This window comes from Neovison vison, chromosome 7, assembly GCF_020171115.1.
Source record: "Neovison vison isolate M4711 chromosome 7, ASM_NN_V1, whole genome shotgun sequence".
In the NCBI taxonomy this organism is placed as follows: domain Eukaryota; kingdom Metazoa; phylum Chordata; class Mammalia; order Carnivora; family Mustelidae; genus Neogale; species Neogale vison.
In genome coordinates, this window is record NC_058097.1 from 11,472,227 (window position 1) to 11,495,662 (window position 23,436).

The 23,436-nt window shown below is 40.2% G+C and overlaps 1 protein-coding gene across 3 annotated transcripts in view; it reads left to right on the forward strand.

Moving 5' to 3' along the window:
- The window catches only part of CFDP1 (craniofacial development protein 1), a 129,971-nt gene that overhangs the window by 30,839 nt on the left and 75,696 nt on the right, over window positions 1-23,436 (forward strand). For 2 of the 3 annotated variants that reach the window (XM_044255713.1, XM_044255712.1), the window contains exon 6: window positions 1,451-1,546. The exons of the other annotated variant lie outside the window; for it this stretch is intronic. In XM_044255713.1, the coding sequence (XP_044111648.1) occupies window positions 1,451-1,546 (96 nt within the window). The remainder of the gene's footprint in view (window positions 1-1,450; window positions 1,547-23,436) is intronic. 3 annotated transcript variants of the gene reach the window in all.

Consider the following 23,436-nt stretch of genomic DNA (forward strand, 5'->3'; position numbering starts at 1 on the left):
CTTTAAAGTTGGCATGACCATTTTTCTGAAATGCATCTCAGAAAGTTTCTCCAAGTTGTAGTTGTATGTGGAAGAAGACAGGGTCTTCTTCCAGAAGAAGAAGAGAAGACAGAGGAATGCATCTGGTCTGGGGTGTCCAAGTGGGCACATTTATCAGTGCAGATAGTAGTATATGCTGCAGCCTGCATATGCCTGGTGTGGGAGGTCTTTTCAGGGAAGAATCTATAGAAATAATCCAATTTATTAAAATAAAATTATTATAATACTTTTCCACAGATGTTTTTCATTTTCATATTTGAAGTTACTTCAGTTTACAGAAATTGTCCAGCAGAAACACTTTATTTGTTTATTTTTCTTTTCTCTAAACAGATGTAAGCAATACAGGAAAACCAGAGCAGGAGGGTAAAACATCCTGTCCCACATTCTTTGCTAGCAAATAAGAACAGATTCACAGGAGCAAATGTTTGTAACTGAAAATGCATTTCCTCTGCATGTTTAAAATAGCACACTGCTTGGGCTATAAAAAGCCAAGGTTTATGCTTTGGGAATGAAGTAAACCAAACACCCAGTTTTAATTAGAGGCAGGAATCACAGACGATAAGAAGCGTTCTCCACATTTGGCTGTAGAAAGCACAGTATACTCAGCTTGGTGAGTCTGTATTCCTGCAGTTCCATGGCTCTAACCCGTTGATCCACCGGATCCATTTCTTGTCCTCCACCCGTCCCGCAGCCCTGGCAGCCCCCTGCCGCAGTCCTCACTCCAGCACTGATGGCCGCTGGAACCCAGCTTGCGCGGGTATTCGGCTAAATCAGCCTTCACCCCACATTACTCACCTATTCCAGCAGGAGGCTGCTATTAGACTTGTTAAAGTTGATAATCCTAGCCAAAGGCATCGACATGTTACACTAAGGGCTTACTGTTTAGTTGGCACCTTATAGATTGGGAATGACCTGAAGCAGCAAAACATTGAAGAATGAAAAACATCGGGACGCCTGGGTGGCTCAGTTGGTTAAGCAGCTGCCTTCGGCTCGGGTCATGATCCCAGGGTCCTGGGATCGAGTCCCACATTGGGCTCCTTGCTCGGCAGGGAGCCTGCTTCTCCCTCTGCCTCTGCCTGCCTCTCTGTCTGCCTGTGCTCACTCGCTCTCTCTCCCTCTGTCTCTGACAAATAAATAAATAAAATCTTTAAAAAGAAAAAAAAAGAATGAAAAACATCATTTTTCCATGTGGTTTTTGTCTTGTCGTCTTGGTCTTTTGACAGAAGAGAGAAAAAAACAAAGACCTTATCGTTGAGTCTCCACACAACTTCGTGTGTGATGTCAGGTTAGCAACATTTTCCTCCCGTACAGAAAATTCAGAATTCTGTGCAGTGTCCTGCTGAAGGTAGAAGACCCAGACTAGAGACCTGTGAAGACAGTAACCCGTGCCTTGTGTTTCTTGTGTTCACAGAAACCCGTGTTTCTGTGCCTTGTCTGTGCTCAGTGTGTTTGATCAGTTGGCACCCAGGAGCCTTTCATCGGTGCAACATTCTTCCTGCCTGAGCAGGTACCTCCTCCCTCCCATCCTCCTTGGACAGGAGTTAATAAGACCTTACTAGCTTTTAAGATTTTGCATTTTTCAACATACAGTCTTCTGATTGAGAGCATCGTGCATGTCACTTAAAGTAGCAGGAATTAGGCATAGCCACAATATTAGGTGGAAGAATTTCTAATTTTTTTTAGAAGATTTTGTTTATTTGATAGACAGAGATCACAAGTAGGCAGAGAGGCAGGAGAGAGAGAGGGAAGCAGGCTCCCTGCTGAGCAGAGAGCCCGATGCGGGGCTCGATCCCAGGACCCTGGGATCATGACCTGAGCCGAAGGCAGAGGCTTTAACCCACTGAGCCCTAGGAGCCCCCATATTGGTAATTATTATAATAACTAAGATGATTGGGAGAAAGTGGGTATTTCAGCAGGTGACCTGTGATATTATATAGTCTTTAAGAGAACAAATGGTATTAGTCAATTTAATGATTTAAAGTTGGTTGTGCTTTTTTTTTTCTTTTTAGGAACAGCTTTATTAAGCTATTTTTATTTATTCACCAATTTAAAATGCACAGTTCATTGGTTTTTAGCATATTTGCATATTAGCATATTTGTCTTTGTAAAGCTGTGCAACCACAATAATTTCCATCACCCCAAAAAAGAAATGCAGTCTCTCTCCATCCCTGCCTATCTCCCATGTGCTCAGGCAGCCACCAAACTTCCGTGTCTAAGTTTGCCTTTTTGGACATTTTATAATTGGAATTGGGGTCATACAATATTTGTCCTTTTCTGCCTGGCTTCTTTGATTTAGCATACATAATGTTTTCAAGACTTATTCATGCTTCTGAACTGCATACCTTTTTATGGCCAAGTAGTACTCCATCGTATGACTATGCCACATTTTGTTTACCTATTCATTCATTGATAAACACAGAATTGTTTCCACTTCCTTGCTATTAAAAATAATGTGTCTCTGAACGTTCATGTGCAGGTTTTCATGTGGACGTGTGTTTTTATTTCACTTGGGTATGTACCTGGGTGTGGAATTGCTCGGTCATGCAGTAACTTGGACACGCTCTTGAGTAGGAGAATGAGCCATAAGAGAAAAATCCAGGAATGGTATGAAGGGTTGATGTCTTGGGTTGCCTAGATTTCTTCCACTGTGATTTCTCTGAAGCATGTACAGTTCTGAATGTAAGCTCCGGCTGTAGGAAAAAAGATGGCTGGAAAACTATGATGTTCAGTAACATTATTAAAGCAATGGCTAGAAAAAAGGTAAGGCAGTTTCCTTCCTTCTTAATTAATTCTAGAAGTAGGAAGAGTGATTTAGGCCTTTTTATTTGCTCCCGCAACGAGGTTTAAGCTTTCTACTTAGTGAGATTTCCTGTTGGATGATAATTTGGGATTTTAGTTTGGTTGACTCAGGGCCGGCCCTGTTCTTATTTTATTGCTGTTTGTAAATAGATGTTCTTGACCTTACCACTAACTTTTGGATTTAACTTTGTTATTCTTAGTGGTTGTGGTGCTGTCAGTAGGAGGTGTTCAGAAATGTGTGGTGAGATATTTTGGTTGTCACAAGACTTGAGGAGGCCACACTGGTACTTAGTGGGTGGAGTTCAGGAATACTAAATCTCTGCATTGCTCAGGACAGTTTGTACAGCGACGGAGAGACACTGTTTTCGGGAGCTGGAGTCCCTCAGTTATATAACCACTGGACTCTTCTTCAGTTTCTGGTTTGAGACTCCACTCCAGGGCAGGCATTCACAAACTGGCAATCCATGGACCGAGCCTGTCCTTGGATGTTTTTATTTGGCTGGTATTTAAAAACCAGGAGACTCACATAAAAATCTGGATTACTGGCTTTTCTTTAGAAACGAGAAGTTGTGCCATTGCCCTCCGTCTTCCCTTACAGCAGCGGTGAGCTGGAGCAGAGTGGATGGGGTTTGCCCTTCCCTGGCTCAGACTCAGCTGCTTCGCTCTTCCTGTTACCTGCTGGGTTCCTGCTGTAGTCAGGTGTTTTCAACACTGGGTTGACATGTTTCCCTTCAATGACCAGATCAGTTTCATTTTGGCACCACTTTGTCCTTTAGATTAAATATCCCACATACTATCTTCTGACACTGTATGTTAAGTGTTTTTTACCTTTTTTCAAAAGGATAAATAGCTCCTATTGACAGATTTCCAAATTTAAGGCACAGTGCTGTTTCACATGTATTATTTTATTGTATCTACATAAATACTTTTAAGAGGTAAGTGCTAACTTGGTACCCATTTCACAGACCAGACACAGAGGCTTAGGGAGGCACCATTGACTTGTAGAGTTTCTCTAGTTGATGGTGGAGGCAGGATTCCAGTCCACATTCATTTGAGACAAAGGCTGAGCTCTCAGCCACTGTGTCATACAACCGTTTTTTCTTCCCACCTAATTGGTCTTTTTAGGTAAGAAGTATCTCTTCAGCTTTATAACTAATGAGGGGCTCTTTGAAAGCTATTTTGAATTTTTTTGTTTTTTTTTTTTTTATGGAAATGAGATGAATGTTTCCTCCCTTTTCCTTTGTAGGCTTTCCCCCCATTAATAACCACAGCTAATTCAGGTCCCCTGTATTGGATTTCAGTCCCATAACTCTCTCATGAAATTGAAGGTGTAGCACATTTTTAAAAATGTGTTGTAGATATGTTTGTACATTGATAATCTGTCAGCAAGCAACAGTGAAGCTGTGGACAAGATGTGATCAGTCAGCTGGGGGTAAGAGCAGTAATGGTTATTGTAGCTTTTGGGTGGTAATTGGCTTCTACTGAGGTCTGAGTCCTACACTGTATGCAGCTTATATGAGGGTGTTGCCAGGAGAGCCAGGTTGGGAGATAATCCTTGCCCAGTTGGGCTCAGTGCGTTTCTTCCAGCAGTCATTTGTTCTAGGGTAGGAGAATAGCTTTTGAGAAGATACTACTTTCTTTTTTTTCTTTAAGATTTATTTATTGAGAGAGAGCGAGCAAGCATGAATGAGAGGGACAGAGGGGGAGAGAGAGAGAGAGAGAGAATCTCAAGCAGACTCCCCTCTGAATGCAGAGCCCCCTGCGGGACTCAGCCTCACAACCCTGAGATCATAACCTCAGCCAAAACCAAGAGTCTGATGCTTAACCAGCTGTGCCACCCAGGTGCCCCAAAATGATTTTTTAAGGACCTGCTATGACCGTGAAATGATTGATTCTGGCAGTGTTGGTGGTCTTGCTTTTATTTTACTTGGCACTCCAGTGTCATGTGTTTTGTAATGGGGCAAGAAAACATGCACTGGACTTTCACCTTCATGTTCTTTAGTGGATGCTAATTATTTAGCTTCATTCAGTTTTAGCTCATCCTTTTTTTATTTTTATTTTTTTAAAAGACTTCATTTATTTATTTGACAGCACGAGAGAACACAAGCAGGGGAGTGGGAGAGGGAGAAGCAGGCTGCCGGCTGAGCAAGGAGACCCATGTGGTTCCATCCCAGGACCCTGGGATCATGACCTGATTCGAAGGCAGACACTCAACCCACTGAGCTACCCGGGCGCCCCAGTTTTAACTTATTCTTAACTTGCTTTTTAAATATACCTCTGTAGGTTTTGCAGGTACAGAGTAAATGAGTTTGAAGTTGAAATTAAATTAATTCCCTAAAGATTTCCCCATGATTAGTTGGAATATTTTGAGTTTATTAAAGGTTATCTCATTCACATTCTTGATTTGAAGATACTGTTCCAGGCTAAGCTAGCAACGAGAATAATTACAAATGGAGAGACTAATAATACTCTTTTTTTTTCTTTCCTTTTTTTTTTTGGTTTGGGGAGGGTGGTAGAAGATTTGACCAGTTGGGTCAAATGGTGAAGTGCCAGCCAATGTGAGCATCTAAATGAGATCTCAAACATAGAAAAGCTTTCAAGGCAAGAAAATTTTTCATTTGTGGTCACCAGGATTGGGGTAACCTCTATCGGTTTGGATTGAATACCTACAGCAGATACTGTAAACGTAGGAAGTGTCCCTAGTGGTTTTCAAGGTTGCCCACAATGGGACAGATTCTAGTGTTTTTAGAAAATCCCTAGAGGATTTGTACATTATTACACAGAGCAGCTTTCTTCCTTTTGCTCTTATCATTGAGTTATAGCTGCAGCAAGTTTCAAAAATCTGAGTTCAAGAACGGGGTGGCTATATGTGTTACAAACTTCTAAAACTTCGTTTTGCTATTGGGGCGCCTGGGTGGCTCAGTGGTTAAGTCTTTGCCTTCAGCTCAGGTCATGATCCCAGGGTCCTGGGATCGAGCCCCACATCAGGCTCCCTTCTCTGCGGGAAGCCTCCCTCTCCCACTCCCCCTGCTTGTGTTTCCTCTCTCGCTGCGTCTCTCTCTGTCAAATAAATGAATAAAACCTTTCAAAAAATTTTTGTTTTGCTACAATACTGTACCCTTGGTTGTACCAGTTTTCTCTTGGTGTGAAATTCAAGTCCGGAAAGTACATGGGGTGCTTTGCTGGGAGTGTAGGAAGAATAGGAAGGATGGCTGAAGTTGCGGTGTTCACGGAGCTTTACTTAGCGTGGTCATTGGGAATTGACTTGGAAACAAGGTTGTGGAAACCTTTCTTTAAGGAGAGAATTGTGATGCTCTAGGAATGAAGGGGAACTGTTTTGGTTGCCTAATAAAAATGCTGATTCGTTGAGTTCGTTGTTTCATGTGCATTCTTTTAGTGTACACTAGAGGGCAGAACCCCTCCGGAAAAGATACTTCTTTGGCAGGGTACAAGGAGCTTGGAGCTTTCATATATGAGTGCTATACAGTTTTCTTCGCCTAATTAGATTAGTCTTTTGGCATGAGATTCCTGTATGCTACACTGTTTTCTACATTTTTCCTAAATTAAAATTTGTTTTGTTTTCAACTCTACCATTGTGCTTAGAAAATGAAAGATGGTTTTTCTTCTCTCATTTTTTCTTGGAAAGGCAAAAGCTTTTTTTTTTAAGATTTTATTTATTTATTTGAGAGAGAGAGAGAGTGAGACAGCATGAGAGAAGAGAAGGTCAGCGGCAGAAGCAGGCTCCCCGTGGAGCTGGGAGCCTGACATAGGACTGGATCCCAGGACTTGGTCCTGGGACTCCCGGATCATGACCTGAGCTGAAGGCAGTCAGTCAATCAGCTGAGCCACCCAGGCTCCCTTGCAAAAGCTTTTATCATTGTTTGCTTTTTTATTACAAATAAGAAAGTAAAAATGACCCAGAGTTCCACCACTTAAATTTTTTATAAAAGAGCAATGAAATTTCCTTGCCACCTGCCTGTTCTTTATTCCCAACTCCAAAGGCTGACACAGTTGACTTTTAAACAACATGGTTGCTGGGTCATCAGGTAGATGCACCTTAAATCCTGTCAGATGCTTGCCAAATAGGCAATACCCATCTGAATGAAGTGGCTCTGGTATTAGGTCAGAGGGCCCTTTCCACACACCGTGACTCCCATCTGTCAGGGCTTTCTCCATAGTCGAGACATTAACTGGATTTTTCACAGCCTCCTGGTTTCATTTTCTTTCAAGACAGCCTAATGCTGTATTTCTGTATATGTCAGTTAAGATTTGAGTATCGCCCGTAGGTAGTCTCCATACTGTATCCAGTCATCACACTTAGCCAATTCTCAGTCATCTGAGAGTTCAGTTATAAAAATCTGAGTTTTATAAACACTGAGAGAAATTGTGAGCCAATTTAGGACCTAAGTATTACTGGTCTATTAAAGTGCTCTGTGCTCTTGCTTTTTTAAGTCCTTAATGTTTGAAGTTAGTATTCCCAAATGTTTTTTAAAACTTTAGTCAGTGAAGAATGTTACTTATCCTAAGCATAGCAGTCAGTGATTCATGTTTTCTGATCCGGTTTTCATATAGGCATCTTGCTGCCATTTCATGGAAGGTTGTGATCACACAGAAAGATTCATATTAGGTAAATATTTTAATTTGGATCAGGGAATTTTTCTTATGGGAGAGGCCAGGCAGATGTATTCTAATTATTTTGGTCAGGGGTTGAATATCAGTCCCATCTTAAGTCCAGCACTTCCTATATTCATTTGCTTAGCCCTGGATCCTTGCCAGAACGGCTACCCGAGGGAACCTATGATAAATTTAAACTGAACTCACTTAAAACTTCTAAACGAGGCTAATATTTCTGTGTCATTGAGAAAATGGAAGATTCTGAACAAGCATTAATCTTTAGATCTAATAATTCTGGATGTATAAGACCGTAAAAAAAGTCACAGGCTTTTGATTATTAGCCACTACTTGAATTTGAAATGTGGTACAATTTCAGTTGTTGCTAATTTGAGAATGAATGGGAAAAATCCATGTGTCACCTTGGCTTCTGCTTTAAACTGGGATCTTTTAGCCCAGTTGCTTGTGAGATAGATGGTGAGCTGTAGGAGGGAGAAACCAAAGGAGAAGAGTTTTCTCTTCAGTCAGATGGAGCATGACTTGTTTGGACCAGAAATGAGAATCAGATCCAAGGATAACCATGTGCAAAACACTATTGATCTTGGTCTCTTGTCTACTGGCTGCGAACTTTAAAAAAAGATTTGAGAAATTCCGTTTAGAACTTTAACCACAAGCATCATGTCTGCTTTCCAGCCATGTTTCTGTGTTGTGCTGTGGTTGAAGCAATTCCAAGTTTTTTATGCCATTTCAGAAAGTCATTCCGATTTAGCTTTGGTTGGACCAGTCTGAACCTCAGTTTCTCAGTTTTGATGTGGTAAAAGCCAGCTTTCCCATTGGTCTATAACTTCGGTCAGCTGTGTGTTTGACAGTATTGTGTAAGAACCAGCCAGGCGGAATTCCAGCTACATTGAAGGGCTAGATTTTAAAGTATCTGTCTTTATGAAATTGGAGTTGTATTTTTTTTTTAAAACCCTTTGAGGTAGGAGTTTGGTTAACACCATAATGAAAGCAAAGCATTGATGTTTCTTAGCCATGGTAGGGAGGGTCTGTGATAAAGACATTTATTTTCCTTCTATTTTATCAGTTGCTGACGAAATTGGTTGGCAATGGAAAATGAAACACAAGTCCTTTCTCCCTATGATACACTGTCTCGGGCCACTCCTTCCTGATAAGACTGGTACGCCTCTGAGCTTTCTGCTGCCACCTTTACCGTATTTGTTTAAGGTTTTCTCAAGGTTCACAGACGTCTTCTCGTTGTGCGTTTAATAATACTGTTCCTCTACTTTAAAGCTTTACCCACCTCTTTGATGTTGGCGATTCTGTGCTCTGCCCTTCCAGTACTGCCTTTCTCCTGAGCTCCAGACCTGTATTTCTTATTGCTTACTAGAAATTTATTTTGGATTTCCTTGACACGTGTACACTGGTCCAACATTTGACTCATTTTCTCTGAGTCCTCCCATTTTACAGAGCTGAAGAAATGGAGCCTGTCAAGTTAAGTAGCTTGTCCAAGGGAGAGGGCGTGGACTAGAATTAAAGGCTTCTTTCCAGTCCAGCGTGGTCATCTGCTGGGCCAAACTGCCTTCCTGTCTCTGGAGGAAAAAATGTGCCCCATCGTTCCCCCAGTCACTCAGGACGTGTTTGGTTATTTCCCTTTCTTTTCCTTGCCTCCCCAACTGCTCAATCCATTCAGAGCTTTTAATTCTACATTCACAATGTCTGTAAATACTCATTTCTATTCTTTTTGCTTCCTCATCTCCCCTCTTTCTCGCTGTATTTCATCTCCATTCCCATTTGCCTTTTTTCTGGATCTTAAGCATCTGTCTCTGTGTGGTTTGAATATTTTCTCAAGGTTTGGACATTGTAATCATTTCCTAAGTTTACTTAAAGGCTGCAGTCCCTCTTCCTGCTTCCACCCTGCATGCCACTGGTGGGATAATTTGGCAGAGATTCAGTTTAGATTATGACACTTGCTCAAAAGTTTGATACCCATGTACAGTTACGTTCACATTCTTTAGTAGCCTGATGTTAGTGAACACTGTACTGTAGCTGTAGCCAGCCATACCTTGTTCTGAATTACTTTGACAACCAGAGAGGAGTCCTTCCCTTTACCCATCTTCTCCCCCCTCAGCTTTATTCAGCTATTCTCTCCTCTCCCTTACATGCCCTCATCTCTCCCCATCGATTGGAATCCTGCTTGTTTTTCAAGCCCCATCTCTGCCCTCATACACTCTTCCCTGATAACATACCCTCATTGTAGTTCTTTTCCACTAACAGTCCCTTAAATATTTGACCATGAGGTATAGTTATTTTATTCCTTCTTATTTGTGCCCTACAAAGAGTAGAGGCTCTTTTAAGCTCTTCTCTTGACTTTAGATTTCTGCAGTTTTAGTACAGTGTAGTTTCATGGCTTTTGAAAGTTCCGAAAAATTCTCAAGCTTTGTCTTTTGAATATTGCCTCTTTGGCATTCTGCCGTCTTCTTCTACAACTCCTGTTAGGTGTATGTCAGATCTTCGCAGTCTGTCTTCCATGTTATTCCACATCTCTTTGGTATTTCTAATCTCATTATTTGTCTGAGTGGCCTTCCAGTTACTTCTGTTTTCCAGGGCTTTGCTTTTCCTTCAGCTGTGTCTGATCTCTTTTAATCTGTCCGTTGGGTTTAATTCAGTGGCTGAGCACTTGATTTTTTTTTTAAATTCTGGGGATTTTTTTGAAAAAATTTTTAAATTTTTATTTATTTGAGAGAGAGCAGAAAGAGTGAGAGAGCACAGGTGGAGTGAGGGGCAGAGGGAGAAGGAGACTCCCCGCCCCCGCCAAGCAGGGAGCTGACATGGGGCTCTGTCCCAGAACGCTGGGATCATGACCTGAGCCAAAGGCAGATGCCCAACCAACTGAGCCACCCAGACACCCCTGTTTGGTTTGTTTTCAAATCCGCTTGTTCTTTTTCCATAGGATCTTGATTTTGAGGCTTTCTTTTATGTTTGTAATCATTTTTTTTTTTAAAGATTTTTATTTATTCATTTGAGAGAGAGAGACAGTGAGAGAGAGCATGAGCGAGGAGAAGGTCAGAGAGCGAAGCAGACTCCCCATGGAGCTGGGAGCCTGATGTGGGACTCGATCCCGGGACTCCAGGATCACGCCCTGAGCCGAAGGCAGTCGTCCAACCAACTGAGCCACCCAGGCGTCCCTGTTTGTAATCATTTTATCTGTATACTTCTTTATAGTTCCTGTCTGATAGGTCTTTCTTTTTTTCTTTTAATTTTATTTATTTATTTGACAGACAGAGATCACAAGTAAGCAGAGAGGCAGGCAGAGAGAGAGGAAGGGAAGCAGGCTCCCCGCTGAGCAGAGAGTCCGACTTGGGGCTCCATCCCAGGACCCTGGGATCATGCCCCGAGCCGAAGGCAGAGGCTCAGTGAACCCACTGAGCCACCCAGGCGCCCCTGATAGATCTTTTATGAGAAGTTCTTGGGGTTCTAAAGTTATCTTTATTTTATGTTTGCCCTTTTCCCGTGGATTATTTTCTTTTGTATTTAGTATTTTCTATTCATCTTTAGCAATGTTTTGTCTATGAGGTGATATCCTATGGCCTGGGATGAGTTGTATTTCTCAAAAGTAGGGGGGAAGTTGTGTCTTTGAGACACCTTGGCTTGGGCTAATTTTTATTGTTAATGTTTTGCTTTGGAGCTCCTGGAACACTCACATATTACAATTGAAATTAGAATTGTGACCCTCAAATCTGTGTGACTCCAGACCCAGGGTTTCAGTTCTCAGGAGATACTTTTTCCCCCTCTCCCTACAGCCCAGGCTGAGAGGCTTTCTTATTTGCTCCCCAGGCTGTTAGGTGAATTTTTCCTGATCTGTCCTTTCCATGAGCATGCGTAGAGTTCCACTTTATTTAGGGTTTTAGTTCTTTTTTTAAGATTTTATTTATTTATTTATTTATTTGACAGAGAGAAAGAGAGAGAGAGCAAGCGAGCACGCACAAGCAGGAGGAGCAGTAGGCAGAGGGAGACAGAGAAGCAGGCTCCTGGCCGAGCAGGGAGCCCGATGCGAGACTGAATCCCAGGACCCTGGGATCATGACCAGAGTCGAAGGCAGCCGGCTAACCAACTGAGCCACCCAGGCATCCCTAGGGTTTTAGTTCTAATTCTCCACCTTCTGTGAGCCCAAGACCAGTCCTGTTATGTGGGTATAACAAGATCCCAGTGAAAGTTATTGAAACTTCTCCCCTTCCCCATGCGCAGCCCTATAGTCACTGTGTCTGCTCATGTGTTTCTGCTGGGGTTTGCACTTCCTTCTCTGATCCTGGCTCTTGGGGTTTCCCTTTCTCTCTTGTCAGTTTAGCTATGCATCTGAAATAATTTGGGGTATATTTTTGCATCTGAAATAATTTGGGGTATATTTTATCTGGCATTTCTAGGTCTTTATCTGGAAAACATTTGGGTTATATTAAACATCCATTTTGTGTGAACTAAGAAGTTCGTTGTGAGCTCTTTAAGGGCTAATACCCTACATTGATTGTTTCCACGTTTCCCTGCCACTAGCACAAACCTGTCCATTCCATTTGATGATTTTGAAATGACTTAAAGGAAACATGTTGATGACTCTGAGCTTAAGAGGAAATAGCCACTACCTTTAAAAATACATCTCATATTTCTGATACCTAAGATTTCATAATAGAAAGAGAAGCTGTCGGAGAAGCTGTTGCTTCTCCTACCCAAGACCTGCTAATTTTCGTCATTAAAATGCTTCATCTCTTAAATGTTCAAGGCTCTTTTTCTCTTTTGAGCTATTTGAATTGTTCTATTTGTTGGGTTTCCTTATTCTTTACTTTGAAACGAAGTATCTGGAAATAACTTTCTGATATCATCTCTAAAGCATGCATGAATTTTCTTGTGTGAAATTCTCTTATATCTGTATCAATTTATTTGTAACCCCCTTTCAGCCCCATCTTACCATTTTGAAAATCATTATCCTTCATTATTGTGGACCTTTTTGTCTGTCTAGTTTCTGACCCCCTCAAACTTGTAGATGCCACTCTTTGTGGGAGGCAAGAAGCTATTAAAAACCCTTGATTTCCCACCCTCCTTTGCTTCTTTTAGTTAGGAACTTCGGCTACATGATTCAGACATCTGCCCAAGGTGTGAATCCAGGGCTGGTGAGGCAGAGGCAAGGAGCACTGCAAATCTCGGGCCCTCTTGGGGGTACCAGCTACAGCATATGCATAGCAACCCTGATGGCTGTGTCTTCGCCAGTGTAGTCTGTGGTGTGATTGGGAGCCCTTGTTTCTGGCCTCTGAATGTGCTTTTTGAGTCCTCCCAGATTTTGTGAGTAACCCAATACTTTTTTTTTTTTTAAATCTTATTTATTTATTATTTGAGAGAGAGGGAGAGAGATTGAGAGAATGACTGGGAGGAGGGGCAGAGGGAGATGCAGACTCCCTGTGGAGCAGGGATCCTGCCACAGGACTCGTGAGCCAAAGGCAGACACTTAACCCACTGAGCCACCCGGATGCCTGATCCAATAGCTTTTAATTATTGTTATTAAGGCATTTATTTTGAGAGATTGTAGATTTATATACAGTTGTTAAAATAATACAGGGAGATTTCTTGAACACTTGACCCAGTTTCCCCTTATGGTAACATCTTATAATATCACAACCAGAATAATGACATCAATACAGTCAAGATAGAAAACGGGGTGTGTGGGTGGCTCACTTGGTTAAGCATCCAGCTCTCAGCTGATGATCTCATGGGTCCTGAGGTCTAGCCCCCTCAGCAGGGAGTCTGCTTAAAGATTCTGTCTGCCCTTCCCCCCAACTTGCATGCATGCATGTGCAAGCTCTCTATTTCTCTGAAATAAAAAAATCTTTAAAAGATTTCCAGTCCACTAAGATCCTTCATGTTGCTTTGATAACCACACCCATTTTTCCTGCTGCCCCTCTGGTAACTGGTAATTTGTTCTTCATTTCTGTAATTTTGTCATTTTAAGAATGAAAGCATACAGTATAAAACCTTTTGAAATTGGTCTTTTTCCCTCTGCAGATTCATCCAGGTTGTGTGTATATCAGTAGTTCATTTATTTTTATTGTTGACGAGGATTCTGTGCTGTGAATGATTGTTTCATGTTCTTCCAATGAAGGACATCTGGGTTTCCAGTTTTAGGGCTATTAACAGATGAAGTGCTGTAAATATTCATGCACAGGTTTTTTTGTTAACATAAATTTTCTATTGCTACTATGACAAATTATCACAAATTTAACTGCTTACACAGCAGAAATTTGTTCTCTTTTTTAATTTTGTAGACAGAAGTCTAAGATGGGTCTCACTGTAAGAAAATCAAAGCAGGTTTGTGTTTCTTGTGAATGTAGGACTTGGGTTCTCATTTTCTTGGGATCTTGTCAGCTGTGGACCCTTCCCACCCTCTGGAGACCATTCCCATTCTTGGTTCATGGCCCCTTTCTTCTGTTTTCAAAGCCACCAACAACTTGGTTGATTTCCCTCTCAAGCTATATCTTGACTCCTCCTTCCATTCATCTCATCTCTCTGACCCAGCTGGGAAAGGTCCTCTGCTTTTAAGGACTCCTATGATTAGGTTGGGCCGACACAGATAACCTAGGATAAATCTCCCCCATCCCAAGGTCTGTTCTCTTAATCACATCCCTTTTGCTGTATATGGTAACTAATTCACAGATTTTGGTGGCGGGGGTGGGGGGGGAAAGGGTGTGGATATTTCTGGTAGCCCTTTTTAAATTTCATTTCTCAGAGATAAATGCTTGGAGAGGGGCGCAGTTGCTGGGTCATATGGTGGTTGCATGTTTATTTTTTTTTGCTTTTTGTTTTTAATTTTTAATTTTAAGTAAACTCCACACCACATGTGGGCTCAAACTCAGACCCCAGGATCAAGAGTTGCATACTCTGCCAACTGAGCCAGCTAGGCACCCTCATGTTTAGTTTTTGTAAGAAACCGCCAAACTTTTTCAGAAAGGCTGTACCATTTTACATTTCCACTAGCAGTGTGTAAGAGATCCAGTTTCTCCATATACTCATCAACATGTAGTGTTGTCACCAACTTGTCATTTTAGCCATTCTAATAGGTATATATTAATGTTTCATTATGATTTTAATTTACATTGACCTAATGGCTAATGGTCTTAAAGATCTTTTCAGGTATTCTTTTGCCACCTATGTATCTTTGGTGAAATGTCGATTCATGTCTTTTGCCCACTTCCTAATTGTTTTATTTAGGTTTTTATTTTTGAATTTTTTTTAAGATTTTATTTATTTATTTATTTATTTATTTTTAGATTTTATTTATTTATGTATCAGAGAGAGAGGGCGAGAAAGCAAGCACAGGCAGACAGAGTGGCAGGCAGAGGCAGGGGGAGAAGCAGGCTCCCTGCAGAGCAAGGAGCCCGATGCGGGACTCGATCCCAGGACGCTGGGATCATGACCTGAGCCGAAGGCAGCTGCTTAACCAACTGAGCCACCCAGGCGTTATTTGACAGATGGAGATCACAAGCAGACAGAGGGGGGCGGGAAGCAGGATCTCTGCTGAGCAGAGAGCCCGATGTGGGGCTCGTTCCCAGGACCCTGGGATCATGACCTGAGCCGAAGACAAAGGCTTTAACCTACTGAGCCACCCAGGTGCCCCTTTACTCTTGAATTTTAAGAGTTCTCTATGTATTCTAGATATTAGTCCTTTATTAGATATTTGTTTGCAAATACTTTTGTCCAGTATGCAGCTTGTCTTCTTTACAGAGCAAATATTTTTAATTTTGATGAAGTCCAGTTTTTCATTTTTTCCACTTATGAATTGCACTTTTGGTGTCAAGTCGAAGAATTCTTTCCCTAGTCCTAGATCCCAGATTTTCTCCTTTGCTTTTTTGTAAAAGCAAATTTTAAAATTTTTTATAATTTTACAAATTATATTTGTAATATTTTTACATATTATTTTATAAATAATATGTAAATAATTTTGCAAATTATATAAATGTATATATATATATAATGTAAATATTTTTATAAATTATAAAATTTTATAAAATTTTATGATTTTATGTTTAACATTTTAACCCATGTGTTTTTGGGTTAATTTTTACATAAGTTAGGATGTTTAGGTCAAGGTCAATCTTTTTGCCTATGCTGTCTGTCCATTTTCCAGCACCATTTGTTGAAAAGACCATCTTTGAATTGTTTTTGCACCTTTGTCATTGAATTGCTTTTACACTTTTATAAAAAAAAAAAGTTAGGCATATTTATGTGGCTCATTTCTGTACTCTGTTCTTTACATGTATTTATCCTTCCGCCAGTGCGACACAGCCATGATTACTAACCTATATAATAAGTCTTAAAATCTGGTGGACTGATTCCTCCCACTTTATTCTTTTCAAAATTAATATTCTATTTCCTTTGCCTTTCCATATATATTTTAATTTTTTTTCAAGATTTTATTTGAGAGAGCACACATACGGCATGAAAGTTAGGGGAGGAGGAGAGAGGGAGGGAGAGGGACAAGTAGACCCTGCCTTGAGCGCAGAGCCTGTCATGGGGCCTGATCCCACGACCCTGAGACCATGACCTGAGCTGAAACCAAGAGTTGCACACTCAACAGACTGAGCCACCTAGGCACCCCTGCCTTTTCATATATATATATTTTAGAATAATTCTGTCTGTATCTTCAGAAATCCTGCGAATTTGGTAGGAATTGCATTAAGCTTTGTCATGGACTGAATTGCCTGTCCCCTGCTTCTCGGCCTTTTGGCTGAGATCAAGTGTGAAATGCCTGTCCTTTCCCCAGATTCATGGGTTGAAGCCTTAATCTCCAAATGTAAGTGTATTTTGAGATAGGGCCTTAAGGAGGTACTTAGCGTTAAATGAGGTCGTAAGGGTAGGGTCTTAATTTATTAGGACTGGTGTCTGAATGAAAAGAGGAAGAGGGGCACCCGGTTGGCACAGTTGGTGAAGTGTCTGACTCTTAGTTTCATCTCAGGTTGTGATCCTCAGGGTCATGAGATCAAGCCCCGCGTCATGCTCTGTGCTTGGCGTGGAGTCTGCTTGAGATTCTCCCTTTCTCTCTGCCCCTCCTGCTCATGTGCACGCACGCTTTCTCTCTCTCTCTCTCTCTCTCAAATAAATAATAAAATCTTTAAAAAAAAGAAGAGAAAAGAAAGAGACATCAGAGATCTCTCCAAGTGAGCGTAGAGAAGAGGCTATGTGAAAACACAGCAAGAATACAGCTATCTGTAAGCCAGAAAGAGAGGTGTCACCAGACACCTTTATCTTGGACTTCTAGCTTTCGGAGTTGTGAGAAAATAAATTTCTGTTGTTTAAGCTACCTAGGGTACGGTACTCTGTCATGACAGCCCAAGCCAACTAATACAGACCTATGTATCAATCAGAGGGGAAGTGATATCTCTGCTATGTTGAGTCTTCCAGCCCATAAACATGGTATGTCCGTGTCCTTCCATTCATTTATATTTTCTTTCATTTATCAGCATTTTGGGGTTTTCAGCCTACAAGTCCTGTACATGTTTTGTTAGACATCTATGTACTGTTTTTCTTTTCAGTGATTATAAGTAGTATTGTAAAATTTCAGTGGCTGCTGGTTCACTGCTAGTATATAGAAATATAATTGATTTTTATCTTGTAACCTGCATTCTTGCTGAACTTACATATTTTTACTAAGAGCTTTTAATACATTCTTTGGGATTTTCTACATAGGTAATCATTATTGCTTTTTACTTTTGTCCCTTTTTACTTATTTCTACATAGGTAATCATTGCCTTTTACTTTTGCCAGACTTCTGGCACCGTTGTGAATAAAAACAGTGAGAGTGGCCCTGTTCCCAACTTAGGGAGAAGCATTCAGTCTCTTGATCAGCTTCAGGTTTTTTGTAGGTGCTTTTTAATCAAGTTGAGTAAATTCTCTGTTCTTAATTTCAAGAGTTTTTATTGTGAATAGGTATTAAATTTTGTCAAGTGCTTTTTCTGTGTAGATTGATAGTCATGTGGTTTTTTTTCCCTTTAGCCTATTAATATGATGAATTACATTGGTTTATTTTTTATAACTTTTTAATGATCTTTTTTATAAGTACCACACGCTAACCGATTGCGCTACTGGAGCTCCTGTTACAATCTTTTTTTATAAGCTTGGTTGAGATGATTCTACAATTCACCCATTTAAAATGTACAATTCATTGGTTTTTATATATTCACAGAGTTTGGCAAACATTACCATAGTTAATTTCAGATCATTTTCATCACCCTAAAAAGAAATACTGCACCTGTTAGCTATCACTCTCCCATTTAGGTGTCTCACTTCCATTTCTTTCCACTCCTCCCACTCCCAGCCTAGGCAACTTCTAGTCTTTCTCTCTGGACATTTCATGTAAATGGACTATACAGTGTGTGGGCTTTGTGTGTCTCTTCTTTCAGTTAGCATAATATTTACAAGGTTCATCCGTGTCGTAGTATATTTCACTATTTTTTCTTTTTTTTTTTTTTAATTTATTTATTTTAGAGAAAGAGAGAGCATGCATATAGAGGGGAGGGGCAGAGAGAGAGAGAATCTCAAATGGACTCTGCACTGAGCACAGCCTGATGCTGGGCTCTGTCTCACGACCCTGAGATCATGTCCTGAGGGGAAACCAGGAGTCAGATGCTTAACCTACTGTAGCACCCAAGTGCCTCTGTACTTTATTTCTTTTTATTGTCAAATAATAGTCCATTCTATGGATATCCATTTTTCAGTTGATGGGGATTCAAGTTGTGTCCACTTTTTGGCTCTTATGGATATGCTGTGAACATTTCTACATAAGTTTTACTGTGGAACCTTTTTCATTTCTTTTGGATGGGTAGAAGTAGGATTGCTTGATCATATGGTAGCTTTTCAACTGAGGAAGTGACAGACAGTGGCTGTACTGTTACAGTCCTACAAGCAGTGTATTAGGGTTTTAGTTTCTCCACATTCTCATTTGTCATTATCCCTCTTTTTGATCATAGCCATTTTAGGAGGTATGAAGTGCTATCTCACTATGGTTTTGATTTGCATACCCCTTGTGGCTTATGATGTTGATGATCTTTTTGTGTGCTTATCAGCCTTTTGTATATCATCTTTGGAGAAGTATCTATTTTCATATCCTTTCCCCATTTTTAATTGGGTTATTTGTCTTTTTATTACTGAGTCATAAGAGTTCTTTGTATATTCTAAATACAGATTCGTATTACATAGATGATTTGTAAATATTCTCATGTGTGTTATCTTTTGACTTGATCATGTCCTTTGCAGGACACATTTTTTATTTTGATGAAATACAGTGGATCTTTTTTTTTTTGGTCACTTGTGATTTTGGTGGCATATATAAGAAATTATTGCCTAACCTATGATCCATTTAACCTTTATGTTTTGTTTCAAGAATTTTTTATTTTAAGTGCTTACATTTAGGTCTTTTATCATTTTGAGTTAATTTTTGTATATAGTGTGATATAGAAGGTTTAGCTTCCTTCTTTGCATGTGGATATCCAGTTGTCCCAGTGCCATTTTTGAAAAAAAGTATGTTATTTCCCCCATTGAATTTGATAACTTTGTTAAAAATCAGTTGATTTTAAAAAAAAATCAGTTGATTTTAATTATGTTTATTTTTTGACTCTCAGCTCTATCCTTCGATCTCTATGTCTATCCTCAAACCAGTAAACATTGATTAATTTTCAAATGGTGAACTAGCCTTTTATCCCTGGAGTAAAACCCACTTGGTCATGTTGTGTAATTCTTTTTATTATTGTTGAGTTCTGTTTGTGAATATTTTAAGTGTATATTTTTTTATGAGAGATGTTGGTATTAGTTTTCTTTCTTCCTTTGTTTTGTTTCTGTACTTTCTTTGTATCATTTTGGTATCCCTTCTCTTCTGTTTTCTGGAAGATTGTATAAATTAATAGATTCTCCAATGAAACCATCTGGAAACCACCTGGATATTTCCTTTTTGATAGTTTTTTTAATTATAAATTCTCTTAATAGTTATAGGGCTCATCAGATCATCTATTTCAGAATGGATGTGTTATGGTAGTTTGTGTTTTTGAGGAATTGGCCCGTTTTATCTGTATTGTTTATGTGAGTAAGATTCTATAGCGTTCTCTTATGATCCTTTTGATGTCTGTAAGGTTTGTAGTGATGACTCATTTCATTCCTGATATCAGTAATTTGTGTCTTCTCTTTTTGTGTCAGTCTTGCTAGAAAATTTTCAGTTTTACTGCTTTTTAAAGAACTAGCCCTTTGTTTCATTTTGAGTTAGTTTTTGTATATATTGGCTTTTCTCTGATTTCATTGACTTCTGCTCATTATTATTTCCTTCTGCTTGCTTCATATATTGCATTTGCATATATTTGCATTTGTTGGAGAGCATACTCTTCATGATTTCAAACTTTTAAATTTGTTGACATTAGTTTTATGATCTGTCTTGGTATATATTCTGAGGACACTTGTAAGACCCAATATTCCTCCTTTTCCTCTCAATATCCTTTTTTTTTTAATATTTTATTTTATTGACAGAGAGAGATCACAAGTAGGTAGAGAGGCAGGCAGAGAGAGAGAAGCAGGCTCCTCACTGAGCAAAGAGCCCAATGCGGGGCTGGATCCCATGACCCTGAGATCATGAACTGAGCTGAAGGCAGCGGCTTAACCCACTGAGCCGCCCATCAATATCTTTTTTTATTTTTTAATTTTTTTATTTTTTAAAGATTTTATTTGTTTATTTGACAGACAGAGATCACAAGTAGACAGAGAGGCAGGCAGAGAGAGAGAGAGAGAGGGAAGCAGGCTCCCTGCCGAGCAGAGAGCCCAACGCAGCACTCGATCCCAGGACCCTGAGATCATGACCTGAGCCGAAGGCAGAGGCTTAACCCACTGAGCCACCCAGGCGCCCCACAATCTCTTTTTTTAAAGCTTTTATTATGGGCATCTGGCTGGCTCAGTGGGTTGGGCTTCTGCCTTCAGCTCAGGTCATGATCTCGGGGTCCTGCGATTGAGTCCCACATTGGGCCCTCTGCTCAGTTGGGAGTCTGCTTCCTCCTTTCTCTCTGCCTGCCTCTCTGCCTACTTGTGATCTCTCTCCATCAAATAAATAAATAAAATCTAAAATAAATAAATAAATAAAGTTTTTATTATTTAGGGTGAAGGGGAAGAGAGAAAGAGGAGGGGAGAGGCCAAAGGGAAAGGGAGAGAGAAACCCAAGCAGATTAAGTACAAAGCACAGACCCCAGCATGGGCCTTGATCTCATGACCCTGAGATCATGACCTGAGCTGAAACCAAGAGTCAGATGCTCAACTGACTATGCCACCTAGGCGCCCCCCCTCAGTGTCTTTTAAATAAACTCCTTTTCTGTCTAAGTTAGTGAGAGTCAGTTTCTGTGTCTTCATCTAAAAATCTCAGTACCCCTCTCGAGCTGCATTTGTTAAAAGTCTTTATTTTAGCACTTACTGTACTCAGTCAGTTTACATATTAGTCTCTACCATTGAGCTGTGAACTTGAGGGCATAGACCTTGTATCTTTTCTTTTGTATGTCCAGTCTGATACATGGTAAATAATAGGCATTTGTCGAATGAATGAATGAATGAATGAATGAATAGCTTTTATTAATGATCACCAGTTTTTAAAAGCCTTGGGTAGACTTTTGATCTGTGGAGAGTTCATTCTTATCTTTTTGGTTATATCTGTTCTACCAGTCTTCGTCTTAAAAGTAGAGTGCTTTTGGTTCCGCAGCTGTTCGGCAAGTGATTGACCTCGGAAACAGACTGTAATATCTATTTTATGATTGGAATGACATTTTATTTCAGCTTAATCATACCGTAGTTCAAGCACAGACATGTGGGAAGTTCCTTACTCATTCCAGAAGACTTATTTTGCAACTCCTACTATTTCCTTTATTTCAGGTTGACCTGTCCTGTGGTAGAACTGTTGTTACAGCAGTGCGTTTCACAGTGCACATTCTTGTCAGAGTGAGCAAAAGCTTTGATGTGTGCCTGGAAGCCTTGTTTCCCAGTCAGGAAGCACATGGCATTCCCTCAGCCTTTCCTGCACTTAACTTTGGGTTTCCTTACGGATAACCTTTTCAGTTGTTTTCTCCCATTTAGCATAGGTACCAGGTTAAAATGTGTCTGAGGGATTCTGAACTAGAAGGTGTCCTGTTATCAAAGTGTTCAATCTGTGACCGGGGACTACAAGTAAAATTCCTGTGTGGAGTAGCTGCGATAGATATAGGAGATGTGGCGGGGATGTGAGCTAAATATTCTGCTACTTGGCATGTTTTCCTGTTGCTAAGGCAATTTGGAGTGACTGTCTCTTTGTTGTTTTGGGGGATTTTCTTATGGCTTTTACTGTAAAAAAAAAAAAATTAGAACTGAGTGAACCTATGGGGAGGGGCAGCGGGGAAATAAACTGTTGGGATTTTTTAAGTGACTTCCCTGACTTTCATTTATGAACATAGTTAGTGGCTTCATGTTTTTCCTCCTTTGAAACTAAATTGACTAGGTTGCACTTGAACATGGGAAGTCCCTTCTAGATCTTCTCTCATACTTCATTTCTTATCTTCTCTGCCACTCTTTCCTTCTTTCTTTCTTCCCTCCCTCCCTTCCTTCCTTCCTCTCCTCCCTACCCCCCCTTTCTTTGTTGTTGCTGTAATTTCAGCTAGATGCCTTGTTAAATGGACATTCACTAAAAATATTCAAGAAGGGGTGAGATATAAATAAAGCAAAATTTCAGAAAGATAAAGTTCATTTTAGTTGCAATTAGTATTCCTTCAACTCATTTATAAATTACAAAACTATAGGAAAGTACATTGAAGAGATTTGTGATGACTCACATCAGTATAGTGGGAAAAATGATGGAGAGCATTTTAGTGGTAGTTCTCTATATTCCCTGCTTCATTATTTTCTATCTTCATCTATTCAAAAGATGTATCAAATAGTGTCCATTAGGTAGTCCCTTTGTGTTCCTGGTAGCACTTGACCCTCGTGGCAGGAGATAGCTTAGTTTTCACAGCAGCCTTCAATGTTCAGGTCAGTGAATTCTCACAGTTTTATACATCCATGTAGCCACTACCCAAAATAAGACCTAGGGTGAGTCCATCACCCGAGAAAGTTCCATCATGTGCCTTCCAGTTGGTTCTCTTTTCCCACCACCTCAACACCCTTGGCCTCAGGCAGCCGTTCATTTTTATTATGATGGATTAGGTTTGCTTGTACCAGAACTTCATATAAATCAAATCATCTGTTGTATAACTCTTTTGTGCCTATCTTCTTGCACTCAGCATAGTGATTCTGGGACTTATCTGTGTTGTTGTGTCTATCAGTAGTTCATTCATTTTTATTTCCATAGTATGAGAATATACCAGTTTATCCATCCATCCTAGTGATGGACGTTTGGATTGTTTCCGGGTCTTTTCATATGTTTTTATTTCTCTTGGGTAAGTAGATACTGGGAATGTGATTTCTACGGCACAGGGTATATGTGTTTCTAATATTTTTTTAAGATTTTATTTATTCATTTGAGAGAGAGAGAGAATGAGAGAGAGAGAGATCAGCTGGAGAAGCAGACTTCTGCTGAGCAGGGAGCCTGATGCAGGATTCGATCCTAGGACTCCACGATCATGACCTGAGCCGAAGATAATCGCTCAACCAGCTGAGCCACCCAGGTGCCTCAGATGTGTTTTTAATATTATAACAAACTGCCAGACAGTTCTCCTGGATGATTGTACGATTTGATGTCCCTGCAGCCAGTGTATGAGGATTCCACTTGGTCCATTTCCTTGCCCACATTTGGTGTTGTTATTTTAGTGGCTGTGAAATGCTATCTCTTGTGGTTTTAAATTGCATTGTTCTGAAGACTAACGCTGATGACATCCTTTTGTGTGCTGATAGACCATTTTTCTCTCTTCTTCTGTGAAGTGTCTCTTCCAGGCTCACTTTGTATTGAGTTGGTCATCATTCTGTTGT